The sequence below is a fragment of the Meleagris gallopavo genome, chromosome 19 (assembly GCF_000146605.3).
Source record: "Meleagris gallopavo isolate NT-WF06-2002-E0010 breed Aviagen turkey brand Nicholas breeding stock chromosome 19, Turkey_5.1, whole genome shotgun sequence".
Lineage (NCBI taxonomy): Eukaryota > Metazoa > Chordata > Aves > Galliformes > Phasianidae > Meleagris > Meleagris gallopavo.
The window spans coordinates 770,550-796,328 of NC_015029.2; the positions used below are offsets into that span (position 1 = coordinate 770,550).

Consider the following 25,779-nt stretch of genomic DNA (forward strand, 5'->3'; position numbering starts at 1 on the left):
AAAAAAAGATTACCAGTATAATACCAAAGAAGACAGCTTAAAACAAAAAAACACTCAAGGAACCGTGAGAACAGGTCTAAGGGGGAGGGGAACATTTACATCATCTTCTCGAGTTAAGTTGGAGGAATTTTCAACGCTAGGGACAATATGGCCCAAGGGAAATGGTAATGGGAGAGAAATAAATTCTTTCACCTCTGGGTTGAAATCCAAGTCAGCCTGGTAGTAGCCAAAAACCATTAGCTTAACATCTGCTAGCTGTTTGGTAACCCATGTGAAGTGAGTTATATTCTCAGTGTCCACATCACAGTCCCACTAATTGGCACCACGTTGGCAATCTAAACAGAGAGGTTAAAGACTGAATACGCAGCAAGCACGAGCTACAAGATTAGTCAAATTCAGATTTGGGTACATATGTGAGAAATAACACATTTGCTGTACGCTACTCCATCTAATTGTCCCACCACCCTGTTCTGCCCTCAGAACAAAACAGTAAATCGAAGCAAGCCAACAAGCTGTCAGCATTCCTGTGTCAAGCGCTCAGTTTCTGAATGACCAGGACACATTATTAAGTTAACTACTACCCCAAGTGTTCAAGCAACTGCTCAAATTTTAAGCGAAATATGGTACAGCAAAAAGTTAATTACGACCTGAAGTGTTTGAATAATAGGTACCAATACCTATTTCAAAAATATTTTTCTTAACATCATTTTTTAACTAAAAAAATGCAACAATCTCTCTCAAAAAAGCAGCAACAGTGTAGTTTCATAAATCCCAAGTTGCAAGACACATTTCTCTTTGTCTTCCCTTAAAGAAATAGAGCAAAGGCACAAAGCTGACCTTAGAACAAGATCCAGTAGCTTTAAGAAAATCTTCCCTTGCTATGCCCCATGGTAACACATTTGTGTCTGAGGAAAAAATTAAGGGGATCATCGTAATAGAAAAAAATGAATTCTTCACATCAGAATATGGACAGTCTGCAAACAGTCTAAACTATGCAGGAAGGAAACTCGTGTTACACTTTGGAAACCATCCCTGATGTTTACGCATCACTTCAGTTTAAAGAACTGCTTATGATGAGAACATGATGAAAGCTGTCGAGCATGAAAGGAGATATAAGCAAAGCCAAAAGAAGCATCTCTGCCAGAACTCTACCAGAGCACACAATTACTGAATAAATTCGTCAGAGAGGGAGCTCTAGAGGTTTCCAGGCCAATCCCCTGCTCAAAGAAGGCCAACTTCAAAGATGGATGAGGTTACCCAGGGATATTCTAGATGAAAGCACAACACAGTACAATGCCATGCAAAATCCACATATAAAGTAATTGTTCCTGCTAGCTGAATACCCCTTCACTTACTACTGCTCTGGAAAGATTCAAGTTCTGAGTTGTTTAGAGAGAAGTAATAACGGCTGCCGTTAAGAACAGTGGTCAGCTTCTTTAGCTTTTAGATGTAGAATAGGACCATGTCACATTTTTCAGATGCCAGAGAAATTGCTTCCCATTGTAGTCATTACTACTAGCTTCTTTTCACATCACATCACAGCAAATCATTATACAGACGCTGAGGTGGGATTTGTTGTGCTGACATCTGAATTCAGGGAGATGGTGAAGGCTGCCAGGAACCCAGCCAAGCTGGAAGGAACGAGGCCAGCACCAAAGAGACAGAAGTTGCAACTGTTCTGCTTTTGGCTGCATTCAGCCCACCGAGCTGCCAGGATGGACTGAAGTAAATCTTCAGAAGCAATTCATGATGCTGCATGATGTTAATTGCACAGTAAGGTCCAAGCAAATGATGTAGTGAAGTGCTTTATCAAACAGCTCCAGCATTCACCTCTGAACTCGTGTGCTGGTACCACATGAGCTGTGGTGCTCAAATAAATGTTTTCACATGAAACCCAGTACAGAAATAATACCAAACTCATGAGTTTCCTGAGAGTAATTCTCCCCCACCTGAAAAACAGGAGGGGTCCAAGAAAGAAATTCTTCTCTGCAGGGAGGGCGTCAGGAAGGAAGGAAATGCGAATTACATACACCTCTGGGTAAGTCCCCCTTTAAAAAAAGGGAGGAAATTGGAGTTAACTAAAGAGAGTATGTTTAGCATCACTGCACAAGCTGGGGAAAAACTAGGAAATCCTGGGTACAGATAATACTGCCTCCTCCTGTCACTGTTGGGGTTTCTACGCGGAGAGGTGAAAGGTTTGATTCTCACTCTTTCATTTGCAGCAACACTTTGAAGTTACCTACACATCACAGCCACCATTTGATGGTCACCTCTACCATATGTCATCTTATGCTCTTTTTTAATAGATGTAGTAGTGCTATTAAAAAACATGTGTTTTCACTTTTTTTTTTTAATAAAAAAGGCTAACTCATAACTAAGCAGAAACAAAGGCTCTGTTGATACAACAACATGTGGATTAAATCTGAAAGGAGAAAGAAAGCTGTTCTGTTGAACTGACAATCCTGCACAGAGGGCTTATATCTAAATTGGTGCAATAAATCAATAGGAAAGATTTATTTGGCTGAAACAACCATTTACTTAGACATGGAGCAAGAGCATTTTTAAATCATTTTGGACACTGCACACAAAACAGCTTCTTTGGTTTTGTTCTTTTTTTGCCTTTAAAAAAATAAAAAGTATATCCCCAAAGTTTTGCATTTGCTTTGCTTAAAAACATTTACTTTTGGCACTTAGAGCTATGACAGCCAGCCAGCACCACTGGGCTCTTAGCTGCACTGCTCCTACTGGCAAAGAAAAAAATCAGTTGCTCCATTTACATTACTACATTAAACAGAGGAGCAGCCTAAACTTATGCTTTCTCCCCATTATGTTTTTCTCCTGTGTTTTAACAAGTGAATGTTTTACTTCTTTTCTTAAATTCTATTAGCAGAGGCTAGTATTCACTCATATTCAAGCAAGGAAGTCGGTTGTTGCTACTTAACAGTGTCAGACAGCAATTTCTCCTGCAGCACCTTCTGAGACCTACACAATTACTTGCTGTATCAGAACCTCACTCCTTAGGTGGGCACTAACGAGAGGCAGGTACTCAAGAAGCTACAGTCACCATCCTCAAAACACTGCCAGCAGCACACGTCTGGTCTCCGGATCCCAAAAGACAATCTGTTGCTGAGGCACACTGAAAACAAGGAGGATTTGGCAGAACATTTTAAGTGTGACACTGGTTGTAGCTGCAGATGGGACCATGAACTGCAGCCATCTCTTTAATTGCAATCAGATGGTACCTGGAACCGACTGCACAGCTAGAACAGAGATGACATCTACTGATGACTGGAGCCTCGTGCCACGAGGATGGCATTGCATGACCCATGCAGACGTCACCACGCAGCGCCAGCCAGTCTCTAAAGAATGACAAAGACCAAAACATAAATCAGTATAAAAATAATTTGCCAGTTTGATGGGAATGTTCTGTGAGGAAATATCTGTAGGAGATGCTACTCGACACTGGAGAAAAGCGTTTTGTTCCAGAACACTGCAGCTCTTCTTCAGCACATTCTGTAATGTCATTGGCTACAAGATTAGTATTATTTTTTAGAATTCCTACATGTATGTGCAATAGGACATGAGAGGGATCTGCATATGGCACAGAGAAATGACACCGAGAAGGTGAAGATTTTGGCTGAAACTCTTCTTTCAAAACGTCCTTCCTAATATTGCTTACAGGAATCACAAGAAATGGGCTTCTTCAAAGCCATTATAAATACAGCCCTCAGCCCCACAGACGAAAATACTTCAGGCTCCCTAACTTTAGTTTTCTGCCAGGAAAGTCCCAATTTATTCTATTTCATCTGAAGTTCCATTTGCTATGGTGGTAGAAATCTCTGTCTTCTTCCTATCTGCTTCCCATCTGCAGCCACGCGTACAGCCCACGTCTCAGCTCGGCCCCTGCTGCCTCCTCACTGACCATCTGGCTGGGACAGACACCAAAGCACTCCTGGAAAGGAACATCTCAGTCTTCCCTCCTTCCTTAAACCACTCTTTGCCAACAAGGAGCCACACTAGTGGGACAGTAAGAGAAATAGTAAAAAGAGATAAAGACTAGGAGAAGAAAGATGGTCTGAGAAGATGGCCTCCTTTTTTTATTATTATTACTCTCCTTCAATTTTTATTTTGGAGAATTGAGCCCTCGTGACCATTAGAGTTCACGGAAGAAGTACACAGTTTTTCAGGATTTCAAGCAAAGCACAATCGTCTAATTTTGATAAGCTCTCAGGGTGTCTTTACCATCCATAAAGCACAGCTGGCACTCTGGGACGTAAAGCTCCTGGCCAGACAGAGCCACAATCCCCAGCTGGAGGGAAGGTGTCCCAGTAAGGAGATGGTCAGGCAGCCAGAGAACTGGTTCCTGCCCATAGCAGGCACTACCTGCTCCATGAGCTTCAGCACACTGCACCCCATGCTGCCTCTTTGGAGGCACACAAGCACCACCTGCAAGTGCTTACACAGAACCCAGCTGGTAGCACTGATGCTAAAACAGAAGAGGGAATTTAAAGGATAAGTAAAGCAATGTATAAAAGCTGCTGAGGTTTCTGCACTGCAGGCATCATTCCTGCATAGGAAACGTGTGCTTCAGTCAGCCAAGCCTACCCGGTGCAGGTATGATTCAGAGCTAATTGCTCAGAAAAATGTTTCAAGTTACACCAGTTTGGTATGCTTTTATAAAAGCAAAACAAGGTATGTTTTGAGCAGAGCAAAGATTATGTTTATGTTTACAGACAATCTGACTCCCACACATAAAGAATGCTTCTTCCTGCACAAAAACTAAAAGCATCAAGAAAAGTCAAAACTAATGCAAATGATCTGGCTCTGTAATCTTGCCAGAACAGAAGAAGCCCCAAAGCAGTTTAGCAATCACTGTCTTAAGTTCAACTTTCCTGACTGCTGCTTTGTTCAACACCTTAACTATATTTTAAAAAGTCTACAACACTTGAGATTTCAGGGCACATTTATATACACTGACTAATTCTCCCAAGGTAAAAATTATTATCCTCTTTATTACGGAAGGAAAGTGAAAGAAGACAATAAGCAATTTGTCAAGGCACAGAAAGAACTCACATAAGGGCTGGGGTCAAAATCCAAGAGATTCTGAAGAGTTTCTTATTGCTTCTGAAGTATTTTTTTGTTTTTTTAAAGACAATAGCAGAATACAAAAAAGTTCTCATAAGAACATACATTTAGGATCAAGGCAGTTTATGGGGTATTATTTAAATAATTGAATCCACTGTTGGAAAACTATAGTGAATTCTCTACTAGATTGCTTCCAAATACAGTGCTAGCTTTAAGTGAGTCCACAATACAGTCAATCTTGCCTTGCATCATAAGATAGGGAAGTGTGCAGGGTAATCCATCTCGGGCTTCAAGCTCTGTGCGCCGGAGCAGCCAGTTACATCTCCACCAGGACTCCTTTTTCCAGCAGAGGATGTGCTGAATGCTGTCTGACTGCAGTCTCACCGTGTGTTATTCAAGAGTGCCCTCTAACGAAGCTGCAGCCACATTTCACAACATGTACACAGGAGACTAGAAAAATCCCAAATCAGACTTTCCAGAAATTTCTCATTAAACTCCAAGCTTTGTTTTCCATTGAACAAAAGGGAAAAACACACTGACTGGTGACTGTTCCCGTACAGACGTTTTATATTCCCTTCTATTATGCAAGCCTTCGTTGGTAAACATATAAGTAGGAAACAGGACAAAAGAGAAAAATGGAAAATTTCAGAATTCTCGCTTTCTGAGAAAGGAATCTGAATGACAGCAGGGCACCTAACCAAGTACAACTTAAAGATAAACTGAGTTCCACACGATCTGCTTTATCTGTAAGGAAGTGCTGGGTAGCTGGTAACATGGGGTACAGTTAAGTTATCCTCTACAAAAATAACAATATAATAAGTTCACAAAACAAAATTGAATCTTCATAAATCCACTCCCCAATACACTGCAGTACCAAAAAATACTGCTTTTCTGAAGGGTTGTCTTCATTTTAAGAGCAGTTATGTAAATACAGAGATGAAACAATTTCCCACAAGTTTGTATGAGTGGTACTTGCTTTCCTGTCCAGTTCACTCTCACCTACCTACATAAGCACCCATGCTTTGCAAAACATCCTGCAAACAAATGAATAAAATCAAACTCACCCAGAAGGAGGATGGTGACTCTGCTGGCTCCGAGGGATGGCTGGGGGATCCACTGCTCGCAGACCTGCAATGAACCCAACAGCCTGCGGTTAGCACACAGTGCACTCACTAACAGGACACCTAGCTAAGTCTTAGCTTGGGAAGACAGCGATTCAAGCACACGTGAAGCATTTTCTTAGAATCACAGAATCACCACGGTTGGAAAAGACCTTCAAGATCACAGTCCAGCCGTCCGCCTACCAGGTGCATTTCCCCACTAAACCGTGTCCATCATGTGCTTGTTCCTTGAACACCTCCAGGGATGGTGACTCCGCCACCTCCCTGGGCAGCCATTCCAGTGCCTGACCATTCTTTAGCAGAATAAACCTTTCCTAATGTCCAACCTGAACCCTCATGACACAACTTGAGGCCATTCCTTCTAGTTCTATCACTAGTTACACAATGTTCCTTGAAACACGGCCTTACATACTTGCCAATCTTTTTGCTTCTCGCCAAACACCTTTGCTGTGAGGTTAAGATCATGTGTCTGAGAGTCACAGCGGACAGTCAGAACTCCACGCAGATGTTATACAGCCCTAAGGGCACCACTGTCCTATTCCAGGCAGACTGTCCACTTTAACGAGCAGAACACCGCCAGGAAAACTCCACTGCCATTCATCTGATTGACCCACGGGCAACAACCGAGTCCAAAACAAAACCAAAAACACAAAACCCAAACAATAAAGCATCCAAACATGGCTGCTAAAAACCAGCCTGACACAGTCTGGCATGTATACACAGCTTTACTCTGTAAAGCAAGATGGCATTCCCCATCTCAAAAAACCAAACCAATTTTCCTTTAGTTTGTAGCAGTGGGAGACTTCAGTCCCCAAGGAATACTTCCCAAAAACTTACAAGCAATTGTTCAGCCTAAGAAAACCCACGTGAAGCAGTGTAATGCAGAAAGCGCTTCCCAAGCAGTGCAGAGCTCCTCCTCCCACTTCTCCACGCACTCCTCACAGCACAGTTATGTGCCAGGCAACTCTTTTTCTGACATAACAGCTTATTCCTCGAGGAGGTTCAGGCAGAGTTTGACATTAAAAAGATCGGCAGTGGGCAGGCAGTGTCCTCATGTTTTCAGAAAGGGATTCTTCTTTCACGAACATGTGATCCAAACGAGGCTCAGTGAGTCTGCATGGAAATGAGCAGTGGTCGCAGTACCTTTAGAACCACGCAGCGGAAAGTTTCGCTGCAGAATGAGAAATGTAAGCACAAGAAAATAACACAGACTGAGAGTTACAGTACTTTGCAACCTGAGCTGTAACTGCTGCTATGAGCCTTGGCAACTCCCACATGGCAAAAGTTTAAATAATGAAGTTCATTGAAAAATATGAGCGTTGGTACCTGAGCCACGCAGCTGCGTGCAGACCTATAGGGGAAGCCCCAGTACTGCTAGTAGAATGTTCTGCTCCTGAAGGTAAGAGCAACATCAGCCAAGAATAAATCCCCCTGTACGGTCCTAGCTGACTATAAAATAGGAACAACACTATTTTAACCAGAAAAGAAGTCTCTAAGATGACAGCAGTCATACACTTGCACTTAACGCAAAGCCAGATGATATCCTTGGCACAGCTGGAGGGGCAGCTAAGAGAGAAGGAACACGCTGCAATGCGTGCAGCCCATGCGGAGCTGCAGCCTCTCCGGCTCTGGGTGCAACAGAACGAGAATTAACAGCTCTGCTCAGCAGATGCATTCACAAACTGCACAGGAGCAGATCCCACGGGTAGTGGTACAAACCTACTTCTAAGAACAAACACAGAGACGGTTTCAGACCTGGGCATGCAGTGGGGAACCTGGTTTACTATACCACAAAAAACCAATGCATTGTCACCACTGCTTTTATCTTTTCAGTAGCTACCATCGCTAGCGACAGCAGGTAGGAACAGCAGCTCCAGTTTAACCATGCCTTGGTTTCAAAACTGTTTCTAGTGCTGTTGCTGTCTAAATGTTTACATAATGTAAATAAGAACCAACTTTCTTTTACTCTGTTCTTCCATTATCTATATCTGCATTCTCTTTATTAGCAATTCTTTCTCCTTCTGGATCTGCAGTGTTGCAACTGGAAGTGCAGGTAACACAGTGAGAGCCAGCAGGACGTACTGCTCAGAGGAGGAACAGGACTCCGTGTTTCATGTGGGACTGGGCAGGAGTTGAAGAACTTTTCGCTGTTGCTGGTACGATCAGACTTCAAGATATTTATCTTTCTTTAACTTCTTCGGTCTACCTGTGCACTGCAGAACACACTGCAGAGGGTTATTCTAAAAAACATCATTCTTTCTTATACAGAAATTTGTTTGAAAACAGCAATTGCTGTAACTCTCCAACAGGTCTGCTACTGCTCGGAGCCAACACCAAGGACCCTGCCCAAAGTGTCATCTCAAGCGAGCGGCTGGCAAAGAGAGGTAATTAATTACATGTTTGATCATTATCTGCAGACCATAAAGTATTCTTTGCCCCAGTTCACCCAGCAAGGAATTCACACAGCTAGGAAAGAGCACACTGCTCCCAATCCCAAGCAGTTGGACAGCACTCTCGACTTGCAGGCCCAAGTTAATGCCATTTGCTGATGTTGCAACACTAAACCTGTATTGTGTATTCACAGAAGAAACAAGACTTTCATCCTCTGGGAAAGGAGCTTTCCAGCCTTCTCTTCTGATACAGATCTAACTGCAGTTTCTCTTCAGCCTTCCCTTATCCCAGGCGTTCACACTCTCCTGTTTCATTGTTTCTCACAAGAATTTTTCAGGCTTTTATCACCGACGTCTACCACAGTTCTCCCCACACTGTATTAATTTACTAGACATTAATTCAATTAAAAGATGAGAATGGGAAACAGAAGGATGTTCAGCATTCGGCATAACTCATTTCTGTTAATGTAATTCTACTCCTCTCACACGCCTCTCAGTTCCTTGATGGCCATCCCTTGCTCCAACACACACCATTACAGCACGGAGCTGCTTGAGTGGGCTGCTGTTATTTGACTGCATAGCACCAAGGATTCTCAGAGAGATTAAAAAATATATATTTTTTGAAGTCATTGGCATACTGCTCAGGTTCGGTAATTCCCTTTGAATCAAAACAGAATTTAGTTCAGGGGAAAAGTCCTCGCTGCTTCTCAGCTAGCACAAGGTGACCTGTGTCCCCTCACCCCACTCCTCCCAGGACACACCAACAAGTACTCAGTGCAGCTCTGGATAACATTATTTTACTGCAGGAGCAATTGTGCTGGCTGCCAAAGGGCACAAATGCACAGGCGTGCTCCTGGTGCAGCTGTGAGCTGACCTACCTGCCTCTGCACTGAGCTCCCAGCTGTAACCTAACAGAGCCAAGAGCTCACAGGGCTGAGCCTACACACACAGAACGCCCACTCCTCCCTTTCCCTCTCTCCAAGCTGCCTTTGGAGCACAAAAGTTACATTTGTCTTAAGCTTTGCCAGCTCACACTACTTTGTGTTAGTGGAAAAGTTGAAATGCTGCAGTTTAGTCCTCCCAAACCTTTGTGAGTAGCAATGTCTGATTGTTCTGATGCAGTTTCACAAGAGCAGCTTCTTCAGCTCTCCCAATAAAGCTGAGAAAAGTTTGCTGTAACTGCTATGCTGTAAGCAACAAAACTTTGTGCATGTGAGCATTACGATTACTCGAAATAGACAGCATTACTGCCTAAAAAATTCCAAATCAAGGTTTCTTGATAGATTAATTTACATTGTAGGGTACGTGTTTTGCTGGTTCTGCTCCCCATGCTAAAATTTCTGATTATTCCTGCTCTATTGTTTGCAATAAACAGTGAGAAAAAAACATGGAAACCAGAGTTACGGCTATTAGTGACACTTGTGCCAAAAAGCTGTCACAGCCATGAGCCTGTTTCCATAGAAAACCACAGGGAACACCAAAACACCCCGTGCTGCCTAAGAGACTTCCAGTATTCATGGAAGCACGGGAAGCGTTTTATTTTTTTAAACAAAACTTCATAATTTCGGAGTGAGTCAACAGATCCTCTAGTTGAGTCCATCACTCAATATATTTTTATAACCTTGGAAGCACTCTTATCCTATCAAAACAATAAATGGGCACAAATGGATCCAAAAGCCCTTCAGAAGAACCTAAGAGATAAAAAGTGTGCCAGCAGGAAGTCCCAGCACGAAAACTGTGCTCTTCTGGAGGTGAAAAGCCCATCTCACGCCTTAGTCAGACTTGACTTGGCTGGAAGTCCCTCCCAGCATGGAGCAGACTGCAGGCTGTGTCATCTCCATGTGGAGGATATACTGAACGAGGGATGCTCTGAACCCACACAGCTCCTCAGCTGCCCAACTCTTACTCTGCTGCGACTCAATTCTAATGATTGAGAACAGTGGAGGAAGAAATCCACTAACTTAAGCTAAATTTCCCCTGCAAGAAAAGCATGCTTCCTCCTTAAAGTGGAGGTTCATACAAAAGCATGACACGTTAAAGCAACCTTAATTTAGAATGAAAACGTTCAGAAACACACACAGAATCCTGCTATTTCTACAGCTTCTTCCTCTTCTGAAGGGGCAGAACAAGCAGTGTAAGCGCAGTCCCAGCAGCTGACTCGCAGATTTCCCCCCAGCCACCTGGGCATCCTTCCCTGAGCTCCCACACTGCAGCCTCCCTTCCACGGCGTTATCTGACTCCAGCTGAAAAGCTCCAGCGAATGGCAACCTTTAACCTCTCCTGGGAACGATTCCTGTAATTAACCTCCACCACTGCTAGGAAATTGTGTCATATTTTAAAGAATCCGCATAGCTTTCACTTTCAGTTACCAGATCTCATTATACTTTTGTTAGAAAGACCTCAAACGTTTAGCTGCCAAACAATTTTCCCATAGGCACGGCTTTACACAAAGGGACTGAAAGCTCTTCTCTCGGACATCCCCGAGCACACCGAGCTCATCAGATCAGCTGCAGGTCTCGTTTTCCAGAAACAGAACATTGTTGTGGCCTCCAGGATTTTCAAACCCCGCTGAAGAGCTGCTATAACTGGAGCTCGTGCTCTAGGAGCCATATCGAGGAGCACACAACCACTCCAACTTGGTCCTCTTTTAGAAGGGAAAAAAAAAACCCAAACCAATCAATTCTTCCCATAACATCCAAGTTCAGATTGTGTCACTGACGCAGCTGAACCCTGCAAGCCACTGTTTGCCAGCTTCCTACTGCATGAACAGAGACACGGCCCTGGTTTGCAGTGAAAATGAACTCACACGACGATCCTCCCCCACTCTGCACCCAGCTCCACTCACCTGGCGCCTACCCGGAAGCGGCAACGCCAGCCTCCCCCCGCGTCCGATGCTCAAACCCTTCCCCGTCGCTGCCGCTCCCGGAACTCCCCGCGCCGGTCCTGCGCGCTGCCGGACCTCCTTCCCGTGAGCACCACGCTCTGTGCCGGCAGGGGGCGCTACAACCCGCAGCAGCGCTGCGAGCCCAGAGGGATGGGGCGGGAGGGATGTATCGTAATGACCGGAACGCGGGGCTGCCGTCCGCCTACCGTATTTACTGTATTTAATGGGAATGACGGTGCGGCAGCGAGAGTGCATCTTTATTTAAATGTTTTAAAAAGCAGCGTTAAGGGCTGTGCTACTCCTGCAGCTGCCCTACCAGGGGCTGCGCACCGCGCTGATTTATTGGTGGCTTTTAGACCTTCCCTTGGTCAAAGCCCGCATCCCCCTGCTCCTGTTGGATTTATGACCTCTTACCTCACCTTTTCCCCCCAAATGTCGCCGGACTCCTGAGTGCCCGCACACCCCACCTAGCAGAGCTCGCATCCGCAGGGCCATGGCGGGGTCCCGCCGCCCGCATCCCGCCCCCTTCAGCCGCCCCGGGCAGGAGGGAGCCGGGCGCAGCACTTCCTCGTTGTCCGCTTCCCGCCCGCCCCGCACACAGGTGAGGCCGTGCGGGAACCGGCTGTGCGCGATGGCGTACCGGGAGCTGCTGAAGCGCTGGCATCAAGCCGTGCTGGCAGCGGACGGCGGGGATTGGGACGCGGCCTTGGACGCGTTCTGCGGCATCGAGGAGCCGCCGGCCAGGATCTGCTTCAACGTGGGCTGCGTGCATCTGCGAGCCGGGCGGCTGCGGGACGCCCTGCGGGTGAGGGCGGCACGGCGCGGGGCGGGGTGGGGTGGGGTGGGGGGCTCGGGCTGCTCTGCTCAACCCGGTGTGTGAGGGAAAAACGCCCCACGCGCTCCTCCAAGACGCCTTTCTCAAACTGGTGGAATCTACCAGTCTTGATGTCCGCCAGAGAGAACAAGTGTGGTGTAAAGTAGGGAGCTCTGCGCGTCCCCAGGCGGTCTGTACGAGCTGCGATTGCCGAGAGGAGCCGCTCTCCCCGAACACCGCGTCTGGTGGGACGTGGGGCGGGCGTGCAAGCGCTGAGAAAAAGCCTCGTCGCAGCTTCCAGCAGCCAGGCGTCTGCACAGCTCACTGTCAGCAGCCCGCCGAGGTGTACGGATACTCCGGAACAGCAGGAGGCAGAATTCAGGCTGTGCTGGAAGGGGCTGGGCAGAGCTGTGTCTCTTACCTGTGAGAGACGGTGCCTGAGAACGGCCCCAGTGAGTGGCACTGGTGGGGATGCAGCTCGGCTGTGCTTCTGTGTAGACCAACAGCTGGGTGATTATTTTGTCTTCTTATAGAACAGCAGAGCAGAGCAAGGAGTGCTGGCTGGGCTGCAGGCCTACCAGACACCCCGGCAAAGGGGCGCAGACACCCCGAGGTCCTGCAGTGCCTTTTCCTCACTGCAGTGCTGTGTGTGGGCAACGTAAGGAAGCCCAGAGGGTCGGGCTTGATTCACTGTCTTCATACTACCACACTGCAGTAAGTGTAGGAATGCCTCCTAGCATTCTCAGGCAGATTTTCAGCAGGGCTGTTCTGTAGGGAAACCACTTTGAGCCATTGGCCACAAGCTGTTACTGGCTTTGCTGATATTCAGCTGGAAACTGGAAGCGGAAATATTGAATTTAAGTGCAGTTTGTGAAGCCCTTAGCTTTCTCTCTTTACACACAGATCACTGTAGGCAGATTCAAACAGCCTGCTGTTAGATCAAGCTCCAGGCAGCAGGGCCTGCAGGTTGCAAAACATTGGTTGGCAGACAGGGCCCATTTGTTGCGTTCAGTCTTTTTTTCCCAAGGAAGGGTAAAATCTTGAAGCTCAGCTCATAGAGAGTCAAAACCTGAAAGAGGACTTGGAGCCATCTCCTGCCCCTCAGCCTGGATCACAGCTCCACATTTCTCGGAGCAGACAAGCCGTTCACAAGCCCAGGAGTGGACATATGCCCAGGCACTGATGGAGGAGTCCTTACTCATCCCCAAGATGTCTGTTTTTCTCCATAGGCATTTGATAAAACAGTTACAAAGGACAACTCCCTCGCTGTCGGCTACTTTCAGAGGGGGTTTGTTTGCCTGCAGTTGGAAATGTAAGTGATATTCTTTCCTGCTCATTCTTTTCTTTTCTGCTTATAGGACAACTTTATCCCTAAAACTTGATCCTCCATTAATTTTAAGCATTTTATAAGGTCTGGTTTGGCCTTATAAACCATGTTACAGGTCAGCAAGTCTCATCTTCCATTTACAGAGGAGAACTGAGAAGATGCAAGCTGTGAACCTTCAGAACCCCAGCAGTGGCTGATATGTAGCATTATCGACCTGTACATATAGGGAAAGAAGCTGCTCCTGTATGCAGGGCTGATGGAGGGTTATGTTGCCATTCAGTTTTTCACGGGAAGTGAAAAACTTATAGTTGCACTGTCTCATGTGTCTTCATATGTTACATGCAACTCTGGCCTTCCCAAGCCCACAGTCTGCCCTGCTGTCTGATCCTCTGCTGACTGGTTGCTGTGAGCTTTATCTTGCTCACTGATTTAACAGTAGAATTGCTTCACAATCATCATGGGATTGTTCCCCGTTTCTGGGGTTAAACCTCAGTGACATCCTGCTCACGGAGGTGTGTGGAAGACTTCACAGGTCTCTTCTGACTTTCAGTCACTCTTTCCTGTTATTTTTCCCATTTTTTCCCGGTGATAAATTCTCAGAACTACTATCTTTACCTTTGGAAATGAGATGAGTGAGCAGTTACATGCTCTGTGCCACCACCAGCAGAGCCATGCTCATGGATGGTTGTGCCTTGGCCAGGGCTGGAGCTGTTCCCCTCTGCCTCTTGATGCGGTGACCATTGCACAGCCCTTCCTAAACCCTTCATTCCTCAGCCTGCGATCTCAGTAGAACCTGTTTTGATTCAGTTGACAGTGGTGTAAATTCAGACTAACCCTCTGCTTTAGGAGTTTCTCCAAATTTCTACTAGTGTTGCGGTTGGACTTGGAGGTCTTTTCCAACCCGAGCAATCCTATGATTCTATGAACAGTGCTCTGTTCGTATATGCTCACCATCAGCAGGGGTTTCCCAGCCCTTGCTTCTTCTCTGAGATGTTGCCAGGGCAGAACTGCCAGCAACAAGCTGGGTAAGGAGCTGACAGCATTTGTAAAGCTTTGTCCTGTAACAAAGCTTCAACAACAATTTTCTTGTTCTCAGAAATGCAATTGGATCAAATTGTATCAAAGCCTATCTTTTATCCCAAGTAGTAAAGCAGTGCAGATAATCCTGGAGGAGAGAGTCACCAGATTCGTCTTGTAATAACTACAAGGGTAGGACAGAGAATTTTCTGTGGTCTCAAGATGACACACATCTCTGGTGCAGCTCTCCTCATGCAGGCTGTTAGGCAGAGTGCATGTTTTTGCTAGTTTACTCTTGAACTCTGTAATTAGAGAGTTTAGCTTTTTTAGTCTCAGTTCCACCTGTCATTTCTGCACTGCAGGTATGAAGAAGCTCTCTCTGACTACCATCTGGCCTTCAGTCACCTAAGAAAAAATCCCTTCATTGATTACAAGCAGCTGGGGCTGAGGCACATTCTCTATGCATGGGAGGTAAGGGTCGTTCTGACTCCCTTGTCTTTCCCCTTTGTTGGGTCATTCATCAGGTTTTCAGCAGCAGGCGTGAGTAACCCAAAAGCTTTTCAAGACCCTATGTTAGGACAGTAGAAAAAATGCTTTCACTTCTATGATTAAGTACCTTTAAAAGCACTCATAAAAGCAATATCATCTCTGAAGAGTTTTAACAAATTACTCTAAGATGTGAAATTGTTTGAAGCAGATCCCCATGAATTTTTTTTTTAAGTTTGCTTGTAGTAATACATACACAAATTTTATCAACTCTTCAGCTTTAAAAGTTGAAATAGATTGGATTATAGATAGGAACTAAATTTGTACAGAATAAAGATTTTTTTGAAAGTTTTGTTCACAAAAGCCATTTTTCCAACTGTAGCAACTGGTCTCAATGTTGTCTCTGTGTCTAACCTTACTGGGCTGCAAGCAGCACACTGCTTCTGTAACTCTCTGTGCTGCAGCTCTTAGGCTGTTCCACAGAATCAACCTGCTGCCTGCCATTAAAGAAAGCCTGAGTCAGAACTGGCTGTAAGTAGTTTCACGTTTAGTTTGTAAAGGACTCATAAAAGCTGTGCATGCCTTACTGGGAAGGCTCTTTTTGCATTCCCAAATCCACGTACACAGACCAAGAAGCAGATACAGGAACAAATATTTGAACCCTTACTTCCGCGAGAGCAAGGAGTCATTGTGCAACTCAAATCAAGCATGCCTTGGAACTTGTCATTCAGCCTTCTTTAATTTACATCACGTTGTACCTGGCAGGAAGGAGTTATCCTTGGCATCTGTGATACTTCCCAAGCTTTATTGTTTTTAACAGTTTCAGTGCCACAGTACTGCTTTATTTGAGCTCAAATGCACTTGGAAACAAAGGCTTCCTTTAAAATGCACAGGGCTACAGGAGTGCCCAATTCATCTGGAGGAAGATGGCACTGGTTGTGTGATGGATATCTAGTCCCTCTCTCCTATGCTCTAGGTGCTGCCAGGCTGTGTGCTCTCACTGTTCTGACACTGGATTCAGGATCTGCGCCCTGATTCATTTCTGTCTCACTCCTACAGCTACCTGCAGCTTGTTTTTCGAATTACACAAACAAAACCCTCCAACAGAGCTGTGCCATCAGCTTTCCGCATGAGTGGCCTCTCATGGGCTGCATCTGATCCTCTCAAGAGAGAGATTTTGGTGTATGGTCTGGAAATCCAGGCATTTTTTGCCTCTGGTGGAGCTGGTACTCCTGAGCTGAATTGAGGCTGCTGTCTTTCACAGGAGGAGTATCTCTGCAGTTCCAATAGATGTTCAGCACGATCATTGCTCCTTGAAAGACCAATATTCAATTATGATGTAGGAATAAAGGAAAAGCACCCTACTGCCTGTACCTCAGTTCCAAGTACTGCTCACATCCAAATATCAAAAAGCAATTTGCAAACTGATAACCATATCACGTAAGATGGTAAGGTATTTGAATGAGTCTGTTAGACCACACTTCTGCCTTGTTGGACAGCAGCTTTTCCATACTCTGATGCCCAATGGAGAGTGGAAAAGAACTCTCTTCCTCTTACTTAAGCATATAGACTGAGGCTTCCTGATGCCCAGTCTGTAGTTCTCTCACACTGCCTCTTCAAAGACTGTATTTACGTGCTGGGTAGCAAGCTACAGCTGCAACCTGCACCTTCAGAGCCCATGCAAAGGGCAGTAATTTCAGTTACGTTATTCCAAAGTGAAAGAGAATGAGAATAATTCTGTGCACCAAAAAAAGATTACCTAGTTTCATATAGAAAGATACCCATACAGTTTGCCTTACTAGCCTTTTAGACACAGGAAGAATAAGATAAAAACCTGTTTGGTAACACAGTCTTCGTCTGTTCTTCCCCATGCCTGTCCATGCTTTGAACAGAGCTGGCAGTGCCAGCTGAAAGCACAGCTTTGATCTCTTTCCACTCTGATTATGAAGTTTTCTCAGCTGTGCTCCTCACAGTGCCTTTCCTGGGATCACGGGGAGCAGGCTCTTGCTGCTGCCATTTTTGTGGCGGTTCAGTGCCAGGTCTCTCTTGCCTGGCTGAGCCCAGTTGGTAGCACTGGGTGCCTGTTCAGCTGCTGCCCTCGGAGCAGCAGGAAGACAGCTCTGCTCCTTCCTTGCTGGCCTCAGGTGCTGTACAGCACTGCTGCCACGCAGTGCCGGCTGCAGCAGTGGCAGGAGGCCAAAGAGACCCTAGAGAAGGCCGTCGTGTGGAGACCTGAAGGAAGATCAGCAGCGCTGGCCCTGGCCCTTGAGCGAGTGCAGGTAGGACTGCCTCTGTGGGTCCCTGGGAAAGTGCTTTGGGCTCAAACTGGGGAACCCAAGATAAGAATATGCAGTGTTTTATGTCTTTGGCTTTCCCTGTCTGCCCCACCGGTTTCGTCCCTGATGACACTCTAAGCAATTTCTGTGTGATGCTTTACCAAGCTTCAGCTAACCTCTGTCATTTCAGGAGCTTTATAGCATAGAAACACCAGAGCTGGGAATTATGGGCTAAGCTTGCACGTTGAAGTCAGTACTTTCTAGACCCTGCTGTTCAGGCGCTCAGTTGTATTCATACTGCACTGTGAAACAAATTGCCTCATGGAGAATTTAAATGCAGAGTTGGAGAGTATCACTTTTCACAAAGCTGGCAGACTTCTTTGAATCCCTTTGGCGTTGGTGACAATTGGTAGCAGCTCAGACATTAACAACAATCATGTTTAGAGCTTAAGTAAAGTGCAAGCGTGTTTATGGAGATGATTCTACATAATAGTTTCCTGTTAAGACTCTTTTACGATCAGGAACGACTTCCAGGTATCTGATTTACTTTCCCTGGAGGGTTCATTATTTTGTTGCCTCCATACTTCCTTGTTTTGTTTGTCTCCTTTCTAAAGAGTTATCACTTTATTAATCTAATCATCCCATCTAGCATTGTGTTTGTGCTTTACATTAGAATATGATTTATGTTCACTATTTAGATGCTTCTCAACTGTTGCAGACAGACCAAACAAAATATCTGAAACCAACTAGAGAAATTTAGAGACTTGTTTAACAGACTTTATTCCACTGCCCTCCCTTCCTACCCCTCCTATGCTGACAGTCAGCCTTTGACTCAATACTAGGCAGTGGCTGCTGGGCTTCTCTTTTTCATGTGCTTGTTAAAACTTAGTGACCTTTATCAAGTTCACGGCTTTATTTTTTGCCCCGATGTCTTCCTGGAGCTGATCTCTCTCACACAGAGAAGCTAGATTTGCTTTTCACTGCTGCTGTGATTCATTTAATATTAACTGATGGCTTTTCCTTTATCTTCTTCCCACGCTCTAGAATCATCTATTTTTAGAGCCTATGCAGGTTCCCCTCGGGGAATTTTTCAGACCACGGAAGAAGGAAGTTGAACAGCTGGATTCAAAAGATTTCCTGGGTAAACCCAAGGTAACAGGCATGTGATGATTAAGATAAACAGCAAACGGATTAACACCCCACCTTCTGACATCTGCAGAGAGTATTACTGCTGCCCACTCCTCCACTCACTGCTCTGGTGGAGACCCAGTGGCAGGACTCTCAGTCAAGGCATCTGGGACACACAACCCAAAATCTGTTAGAAGTGACACCTTATCTATCAAAAATGCACATTGCTGCTAAAATCCTTCCCAACCTTGGTCACTTCAAACTGGAAAAAAAACCACCAACCACAACTGAGCAGGTGCTTACAAATCCCTGTGGCTATCATTTTGCTGACAACAACATTTTCAAAGGAGCACATTCCTCCTATCTGTTACTGCATTCCCAATGGGACAAACATGCGCTTTGGAAAAAATGCTTTGCCACGTACTTTAATGCAAACCAACAGAGAATTCTTCCAAACCCTTCCATGACCAGCGCAGTCAGCAGAAGTGCCACAGGCCAGATTGCTTCTGCATGAACAAAGGAAAGGGAAAATAATCCACTCATACTTTTGAAGGGCTTTGTAAAGATGGAAAATACATGGACAAAAACTATTGAAGCTGCGTTTTTTACTAAATACATTGCTCTGCTTTAAACCTGACCACTCAGGATGTCAGAAGGAAGTGAGTCTGAGTGAAAGTCTCCCAGGCAATCTGAACATCTCTTCATCCAGCCTAGATTAAGTCGTTATTTTTCCTCCCACAGGTGATCTCATCCATCATTCCCAATGATGAGTACATTGGCTTTGAACCTCTCAGGCCACAGGTGAGCAGGACGTTGCTGTGAAAAATGGAGTGGAGCTCCCATGTAGGGCCTCAGATCCTAGCACCATCGGTGTAGGAGCATATTAATGGAAAAACAGTGCTGTTTCTGTCCCTGAAGACCAGATCAGAGCCAGCTGGAGTGCTTTGATGTTGACTGGGAAGGACTTGGCAGAATGAGTCTCCAACCCTCAGATGATGCATTTTTGTCTCTTCACTGTGTCCAAAGAGCAGTGGAGATTTCACTGCACTCAACACACGTTTGTAAATTTGTTTTGTTAAGTTTGTCAGCACAGGCATAGCTGGTTTGCAGTTGTGTGTCTTGGAGTCAGTGGTTTGGAGAGCGAGAAGTGGCAGGTTCATTCTGGCAAGGTGTGGAACAGCAGACTTCTCTCTGGCTATTGTGGTGTGACAAACAGGGATTACAGAAAGTACCGTATGTGAAGCTCCCTCCTATTCATGGGGACAGTAAATAAGGTGGTTATGTTGCTGTGTAACATACTGTTATAAATATGTACTGTTGTCCTCCCACAGAAACAGGGCTTTTATGAACCCAGTGCTGATGCTGTGAGGTATGTGTTCAGTTCTACCCTGGTCTAACTCTTCTCTCACTATTTCTGTTCAAAAAATCATGTTTTGTTTTCCTGTGTCTCTGTCTGAGGACTCTTTGTGATTCACCCCCACCTGTCCCCAAGGGTGGAATGAATGCTGAATACATAAAGACTTGTGTGGCTGCAAGAAACACTGCACCTGGCAAGAGTGTGGCAGTTCAGTAGCAGCTCTTGTACAGAGATAACGGGACAGTTTGCAGGAATTGATTCAGTGATCGTGGAATATAGGCAAAGATCATATTCTGGCTGGGAAATGAGGGCAGAGAGAGGCTGTAGGATCTGCCCGGGTCAGTGGCAGAGGGTGCTCAGCAGTCCAGATCTGGTTGTCAGTTCAAAATTCCCAAGTATTCACTAACTGGTTCCAAAAACATGAAAATCAACTGTTCTGGTGATAATGTAACAACAGAAATTCAAAGTTGAATTCAGCCACTGCTTCGATCTGGAAGATGTTTATCATTATTCTCATTCTTTCTTTCCAGAGACCATGAATCGGGCTACTATCGAGTTTTGTCCCATTATTACCCTGAGGGCGTGGAGAAGTTGGCAGTGAAAGCCAGCAGCCTGGTCTTTGTGCTGGCAAGAGGAGCAGATGGCTGGGCTACAGCCATACATGATGGGCAGGTAAAGAAAACAGATGGGGTTTCCAGCAGAGACCACAGTCCTGCCTGCAAACAGGAGCTCAATGCAGCCCTCTGAGTGTGTCCTCTGAGGCCCCCTGTAGCACCAAAGAGCTGAATTCAGGAGCTCATTTCTGCAGAGCTCTGCTAACTGCAGATGTGATGTCTCTGCCTCTTGGCTCTCCCCAGCTTCTCCTGTTCACCTCTGTAGCTCCACAGGAGTTTCCTTTTCTTCAGGCAGTAATGTTTCATGACAGTCAAACCATTCAACATGGCCTAAAGCACAGACCTGGAGCTGCAGAAGGATCTGAATGCGCTTGTTTAGTCAGTAAAGTGTCAGATGAATATCAAAGAAAAGAGGAATTAAATGTTGCACACACTGGGAAAAAAAACAAAAATTAAGCGTAATTATTCACAATGATCAGTTGAAATGAATAGCTCTGTAGGAGAGATTGTTGGAAGGCAAAGAACACTGCTGGGCTGGTACCCCTCAACATTGTTGCTTCTGTCCCTAAACATCTCTGAGGAGCAGGGTGTTGGGCCTGGTGGGTATTTGGTCTGTCACTTCACAGCCACTCGATTACTGAAACTGCTTTTGGCAGAAAACGATGCAAAAGGACTGCTGGATGTTTTTCAGCAATTTCTGGGAACAGACCTTTTTTTAATGCTGCCCGTCGCTGGACCTGCCATGGGCACGTTTGTATTGCAATCAAGTGATGCTCTGTAAGGCACAAGCATGTAACTGGGGTTACCAGAAGATGGAGCTGGGTAGGCTGGAGCTCCCACAGCAGCAGCTCCTGTCTCAATGATTTGCTTTTTGTCCCACAGAAGCTGCACATACCAACCTCTATCCTGGAGCCTGCCTCAAAGATGGATAAGTGGGTGAGCTAACAGCCCTGCAACCCAGGGGAAGAAGAAGTGACTGAGAAATACATGTTCAGAACTTTTGTTTGTAAGACTGTCATGGGATAGAATGGTAGCGTGAGGCAAGCACAGCATTTGAGCTCAGACATCTTGAGCAAGGACTGCATGCTCTTGAACAACAGAAGGGTTAAGAGCAGGAAAAATGCTTATTAGTTTCTGTGCATCAGATCTCTGTATGGCAAAGTGTAGATGCATGCCCAGGCCTCAGTGTCTCACATCACGGGCTAATCTAGGTGTTGTTATCTCTTATTTACTGGGGCTGATGGAGCACACAAACATGAGTAGCTGCCACAGCTCTCATGACCAACTGTCACGTTGTTGTCACAATAATCGTGAGGGCAGGCAGCATGTAATTGGCCAGCCTGCTCCCTACAGCCATCAGACAGCACAGAAATGGGTGAGGAGTGTTCATATGTTCTAGTTCACCAGCACAGAGCAGGGAAATCTGCAGTGGGACAGAAATATTCCAGACAGATGCAATTTTTTTCCTGGAGGCCATGTGCCTGAGCCTTCAATCCTCGCCTCTGGCTCGGGGAAATCTTTCTTCATCTCCCATCTCCTCCATAGTCATCTCCACACATGATCCCAATCCTTCTCCAATCTGAACCCAATGCTGCAAAGTGTTATACAGGCACTTGTTCCCCACAAGAGATTTTTGTTTTAATTCTGTTATGATTCTTTTCCTCCATATGAATCCCTGGCCATAACACTCACTTGGGCACTTGATTCATGAAACTGGTCTGCCTGGGAAAATCTATGATCTGTTGCAGCCTCTGACCTGAACACTGACCTTGCCCACTCTCCATGTCTTCTGCTCACCCCTTTCTTACGCTGTTCTGTTGCAGAAGATCAGTGATGGGATTCCTCTCCCTCCTGCCCAGGTGCCTCCCAGCCGGCTCCATGTGAAGCAGACACCAGGTACTCTTGTGGGCCAAGGGCCTCTGTGGGTGTTTTGCGAAGCTGCTGTGCCCGGAGGGGCTTTAGGGTGCATGGGGAGGTTGCTGCCCTCTGAAGCAGTGGCTGCCTGTGTGCTGGTGGGTTGCAGAAGTGCTGTGTGGGGCCTCTGCTGACGGCAGGTGCTGTTTTTGTGTTCTCATTCTGCAGAATCTCCCGGGGAAGAAAATGTTTCTGCAAATGATTCTGGATCCCAAGTGGATTTTGAAGTAAGGTGTTTAACAAACTGAAGCTGCCACTGCCTTAGGAAATGAAGGATATAAAAAGCGCAAGGGGTCAGATTATGGCCAGGTGCTTCCAAATTCCTGAGCTGCCCCAAAATCACTGGAAAAAAAACCTCTTCCGTTGCCCATTTTCCTTTCCACAGAGAGCCTGTGGGGCCTTTCCTCCTTCGCTCCTGATTTCATGACTTCTACAGCTTTGTGAGGCAGCCCCAAAGTTGAGGTTTCCCAGGTCAGAGCCCTTTTGCCATCCTCCTGGAGCCAAAAGCCCCAGGCACAACAGTGCCCAGTTTGCAGCCATTTTGCCTTTGAACTCCCTGCTATCCCTTGTCCCTTCCTCCCGTGTAACATTTTCTGTCTTTGTCAGTCTGCTGCTGATGATAATTCAAACATCCATAGTAGCTTTCTTCTGGGATAATGCCATCCAGTGCAGCTCCACGTCATTGCCAGCCGATGTGTGGTGGAGCTGGAACTGTTTTTGTGTCCGCTTGGGGTCAGCACCTCTCTAGCAGTGCCGGGGGCAGATCAGCTCTTATCCCTTTGTCTTCGCTGCCCGTGTTTGCAGGGATTTGGGGGTCTGGTTTTGGAGCTGTACTTCTGACGGACCTACTTCCAGCAGGACCTGGCTGCACCTCCCCAGATATGTCGAGGACTTGGGGCTCGGCTCAGACAGGTTTACATTTAGAGGTTGTTTTTATCTGAGCCAGAAACAGGCTTCCTGGGTCATGGCAGGAACATTTGGTCCTAGGCTTTGACCCCACGTTTTCCCTCTTAAAACTCAAATCCTCATTTTGATGTTTCACTGTCACTACGGCAGCACCGAAGCAAGATCCTGCGTCTGCCAGCTCTCGTCATAAGAGCTCCCTGAATAACCAGGCCGTCTGTGTTGCCACATCTCTCACAGGTCCCACTCACCCACAGAGATGCTTCATCCAGCTCGGACAGACCAGCTGTGCTGCGGGTGCTTTGTGAGTGCACGGTGGTGCTGAGGGCAGGCGAGGTGCCCTCCGTGCCGGCGCTGCGGGCGCTGCTCCGGGAGCGTTTTGGCCAGCAGGCAGAGCGTGGGAGGCTGAGGTATGGTGTCCTTCAGCACCCTGTCCTTGCAGTGTTTGGCAGCAGTGACTTCCCTGAGGACACAGGCATCTGTCTGACTGCGTCCGGTCCCTGAAGCCAAAGCAGTCTGGTAGATGGGGAACAGCGTGTGATCCACAGGTTTTGGAGACCTGGAGGATCTTTCCAAGGAAACTGTGCCATTGTCGAGAAAAAAGGGAACAGAAGGAAAAACTCTGTACAGATGCAGCTGCAGTGTATTGAATTTTCTTATGCCCAGCCTTAAAGACACACTGGAATCAATGCAGAGCAATCTGAGAGTCCAGTGTTAGCTAATCCTGGGGTGGATATCCCTGACCGTGACATCCCTGGGGACTCACAGTTGGTACAGATATAAGAGATTCCGACCTACCCCTCAAGTGTCTGAGGAGGCAAGACCCTCCCCAGCAGTGCCGTTTGTGCCCACTGAGCATGCAAGGTGGCCCCTTGTCATTGCACAAGGTGACAAGCTTGGAGCTCGTTTACAAGGAGAGCTTTGCAGACTGAAGATTGTAGAGGGCTAGATTTGATCATCTAAATGTCTTTAGATCATATGATTTGAGTCACGTTAATGAACCCTTACAGCTACAGGCATTTGGATGGTAAAGAACTAGGTGCAGTTTCAGGAGAGGAAGATCTAGGGAAGATGTGGCAGCAGCTGACAGATGGCAGGATCACACTCTGCTGCCAGGTACGTGGGCTGTGACAAGCATCTCTGCTATGCTGGGCTCTAATCTCATCTCTGCTTTTCCTTGCAACCTTCATGCTGATTTTCTGCTGTAGGACTCGGACTCCCACTCAGGCAGACCCATCCTCTACCGGATGCTGGCTCAGCACTCATACCCTGCACAGGGACCAGGAGACCTGGAGTTCAGCAAGGGGGATGTGCTGGATATTCTCTCTGAAGGTAGCTCTCCAGTCCTATCTACAGGCTCTCTGACAGAGTCTGATGTAAAGTGTGACAGAGGAGTGGATGGCTTTTCCAGTGCTGTTGCAAGTTTGTGACAACAGGAAGTGCAGACCAGAGTTAACTTTGAGCCACAAAAGCTCAATAACCTTGCTCCTATGAGCCAGAGCTTATCTTGATTCTTTTTGTTTTCTCAGTGAACAAGGACTGGCTTGAAGGACACTGCAATGGCAAGACTGGCATCTTCCCTAAATGCTTTGCAACCCAGACCAGTTGTGCTGCCTTCTCATAGGAAACAGGAGCCTTCTGCCTGACCACATGAGGAGCCCGCTGCCATCAGTCCCATCTGCCAGGGGTAGGAGACACCAGTACCAGCTCATCTGGACACAGCTGGCCCAGACAGGAGCTCTGCTCAACCTGAACAGATGTCCTACACTGACAGATTCCCATGAAGTCTGTTCCAGCAGTCACTTGGCAGCATTTCCTGCAGCCTGTTCCCAGACCTGACATTTTTACCTCTGTGGTTCCACTGCCAAAGGTGTTCCTGTATAGGGCAGAGAGAAGGGAGGGGTCTGTGTTTGGCTACAGGAGATGTCCACGTGCTAGACCTCACAAACTCACACTGCAGGATGCGAAAAGGTTCCTCTGGGCAGGGGAGTTTACCCCCTCTCCATGACGGTTAGGACCATTGTATCATCTTCACACAGTGAATAACCTGTGGATCTGAAAGAGCCAAAGAGCTCTGATCCTTTCTCAGCCCAGATGCCTTTGGTTCTTTTCTCAACCCCTAAGCAGTCCTGCCTGGATTTTCCTGCTTCTTGCTGTGTGGACAGGGGTCCTGCAGCAAAGAGAGGCAGCTGTGGAGACACCCCTGCTCACACCAGCCTGGGGCTCTGGCAGAGGCTTGGAGGGTCTGTGCAGAGGGCAGGCTGGGCACTGCAGTGCTGACCTGGTGGCTGGAGCTGGAAGGACTGAGAGGACTGTCTGGTTCCTGCAGCTGAGCTGTGCTGGGCTCTGCTGATGTAGATAAAACACTCAAGTGCCTGAAGCTGGAGCCTGCTATGGATTTAGTGTCTGACAAAGCTGGAGTATATAACTTGAATATGAAATAAACACTGAGCAGAGTTGGCA

The 25,779-nt window shown here is 46.4% G+C and overlaps 2 protein-coding genes across 20 annotated transcripts in view; one reads left to right on the forward strand and one right to left on the reverse strand.

Annotated features, from left to right (window-relative positions):
* EXD3 (exonuclease 3'-5' domain containing 3) overlaps positions 1-11,958 on the reverse strand; it is a 245,838-nt gene extending 233,880 nt beyond the window's left edge. For 6 of the 18 annotated variants that reach the window (XM_019621324.2, XM_019621322.2, XM_031556121.1 and 3 more), the window contains exons 1-3: positions 11,442-11,750; positions 6,150-6,213; positions 3,243-3,359 (exon numbers count right to left, since the gene is read on the reverse strand). In XM_019621324.2, the coding sequence (XP_019476869.1) occupies positions 3,243-3,359; positions 6,150-6,213; positions 11,442-11,735 (475 nt within the window). In that variant the 5' untranslated portion in view covers positions 11,736-11,750. The other 12 variants (XM_019621321.2, XM_019621320.2, XM_031556120.1 and 9 more) reach the window with 10 other exon arrangements.
* Positions 11,936-25,764, forward strand: NOXA1 (NADPH oxidase activator 1). 2 transcript variants are annotated; one of them, XM_010720694.3, is made up of 15 exons: positions 11,936-12,285; positions 13,524-13,606; positions 15,001-15,109; positions 17,269-17,403; positions 18,445-18,552; positions 19,270-19,329; positions 19,860-19,897; positions 20,416-20,557; positions 21,382-21,435; positions 22,323-22,395; positions 22,582-22,640; positions 23,557-23,726; positions 24,327-24,432; positions 24,525-24,648; positions 24,846-25,764. In XM_010720694.3, exons 1-15 carry the CDS (start codon positions 11,974-11,976, stop codon positions 24,938-24,940), a joined length of 1,668 nt encoding a protein of 555 aa, XP_010718996.1. In that variant the 5' UTR covers positions 11,936-11,973; the 3' UTR covers positions 24,941-25,764. The 2 variants fall into 2 exon arrangements, with proteins under 2 accessions (XP_010718996.1, XP_031411988.1); XM_031556128.1 differs by lacking the exons at positions 11,936-12,285; positions 13,524-13,606 and having other exon boundaries at positions 15,024-15,109; positions 16,101-17,403.
* The last annotated feature ends 15 nt before the right edge of the window (positions 25,765-25,779 follow it).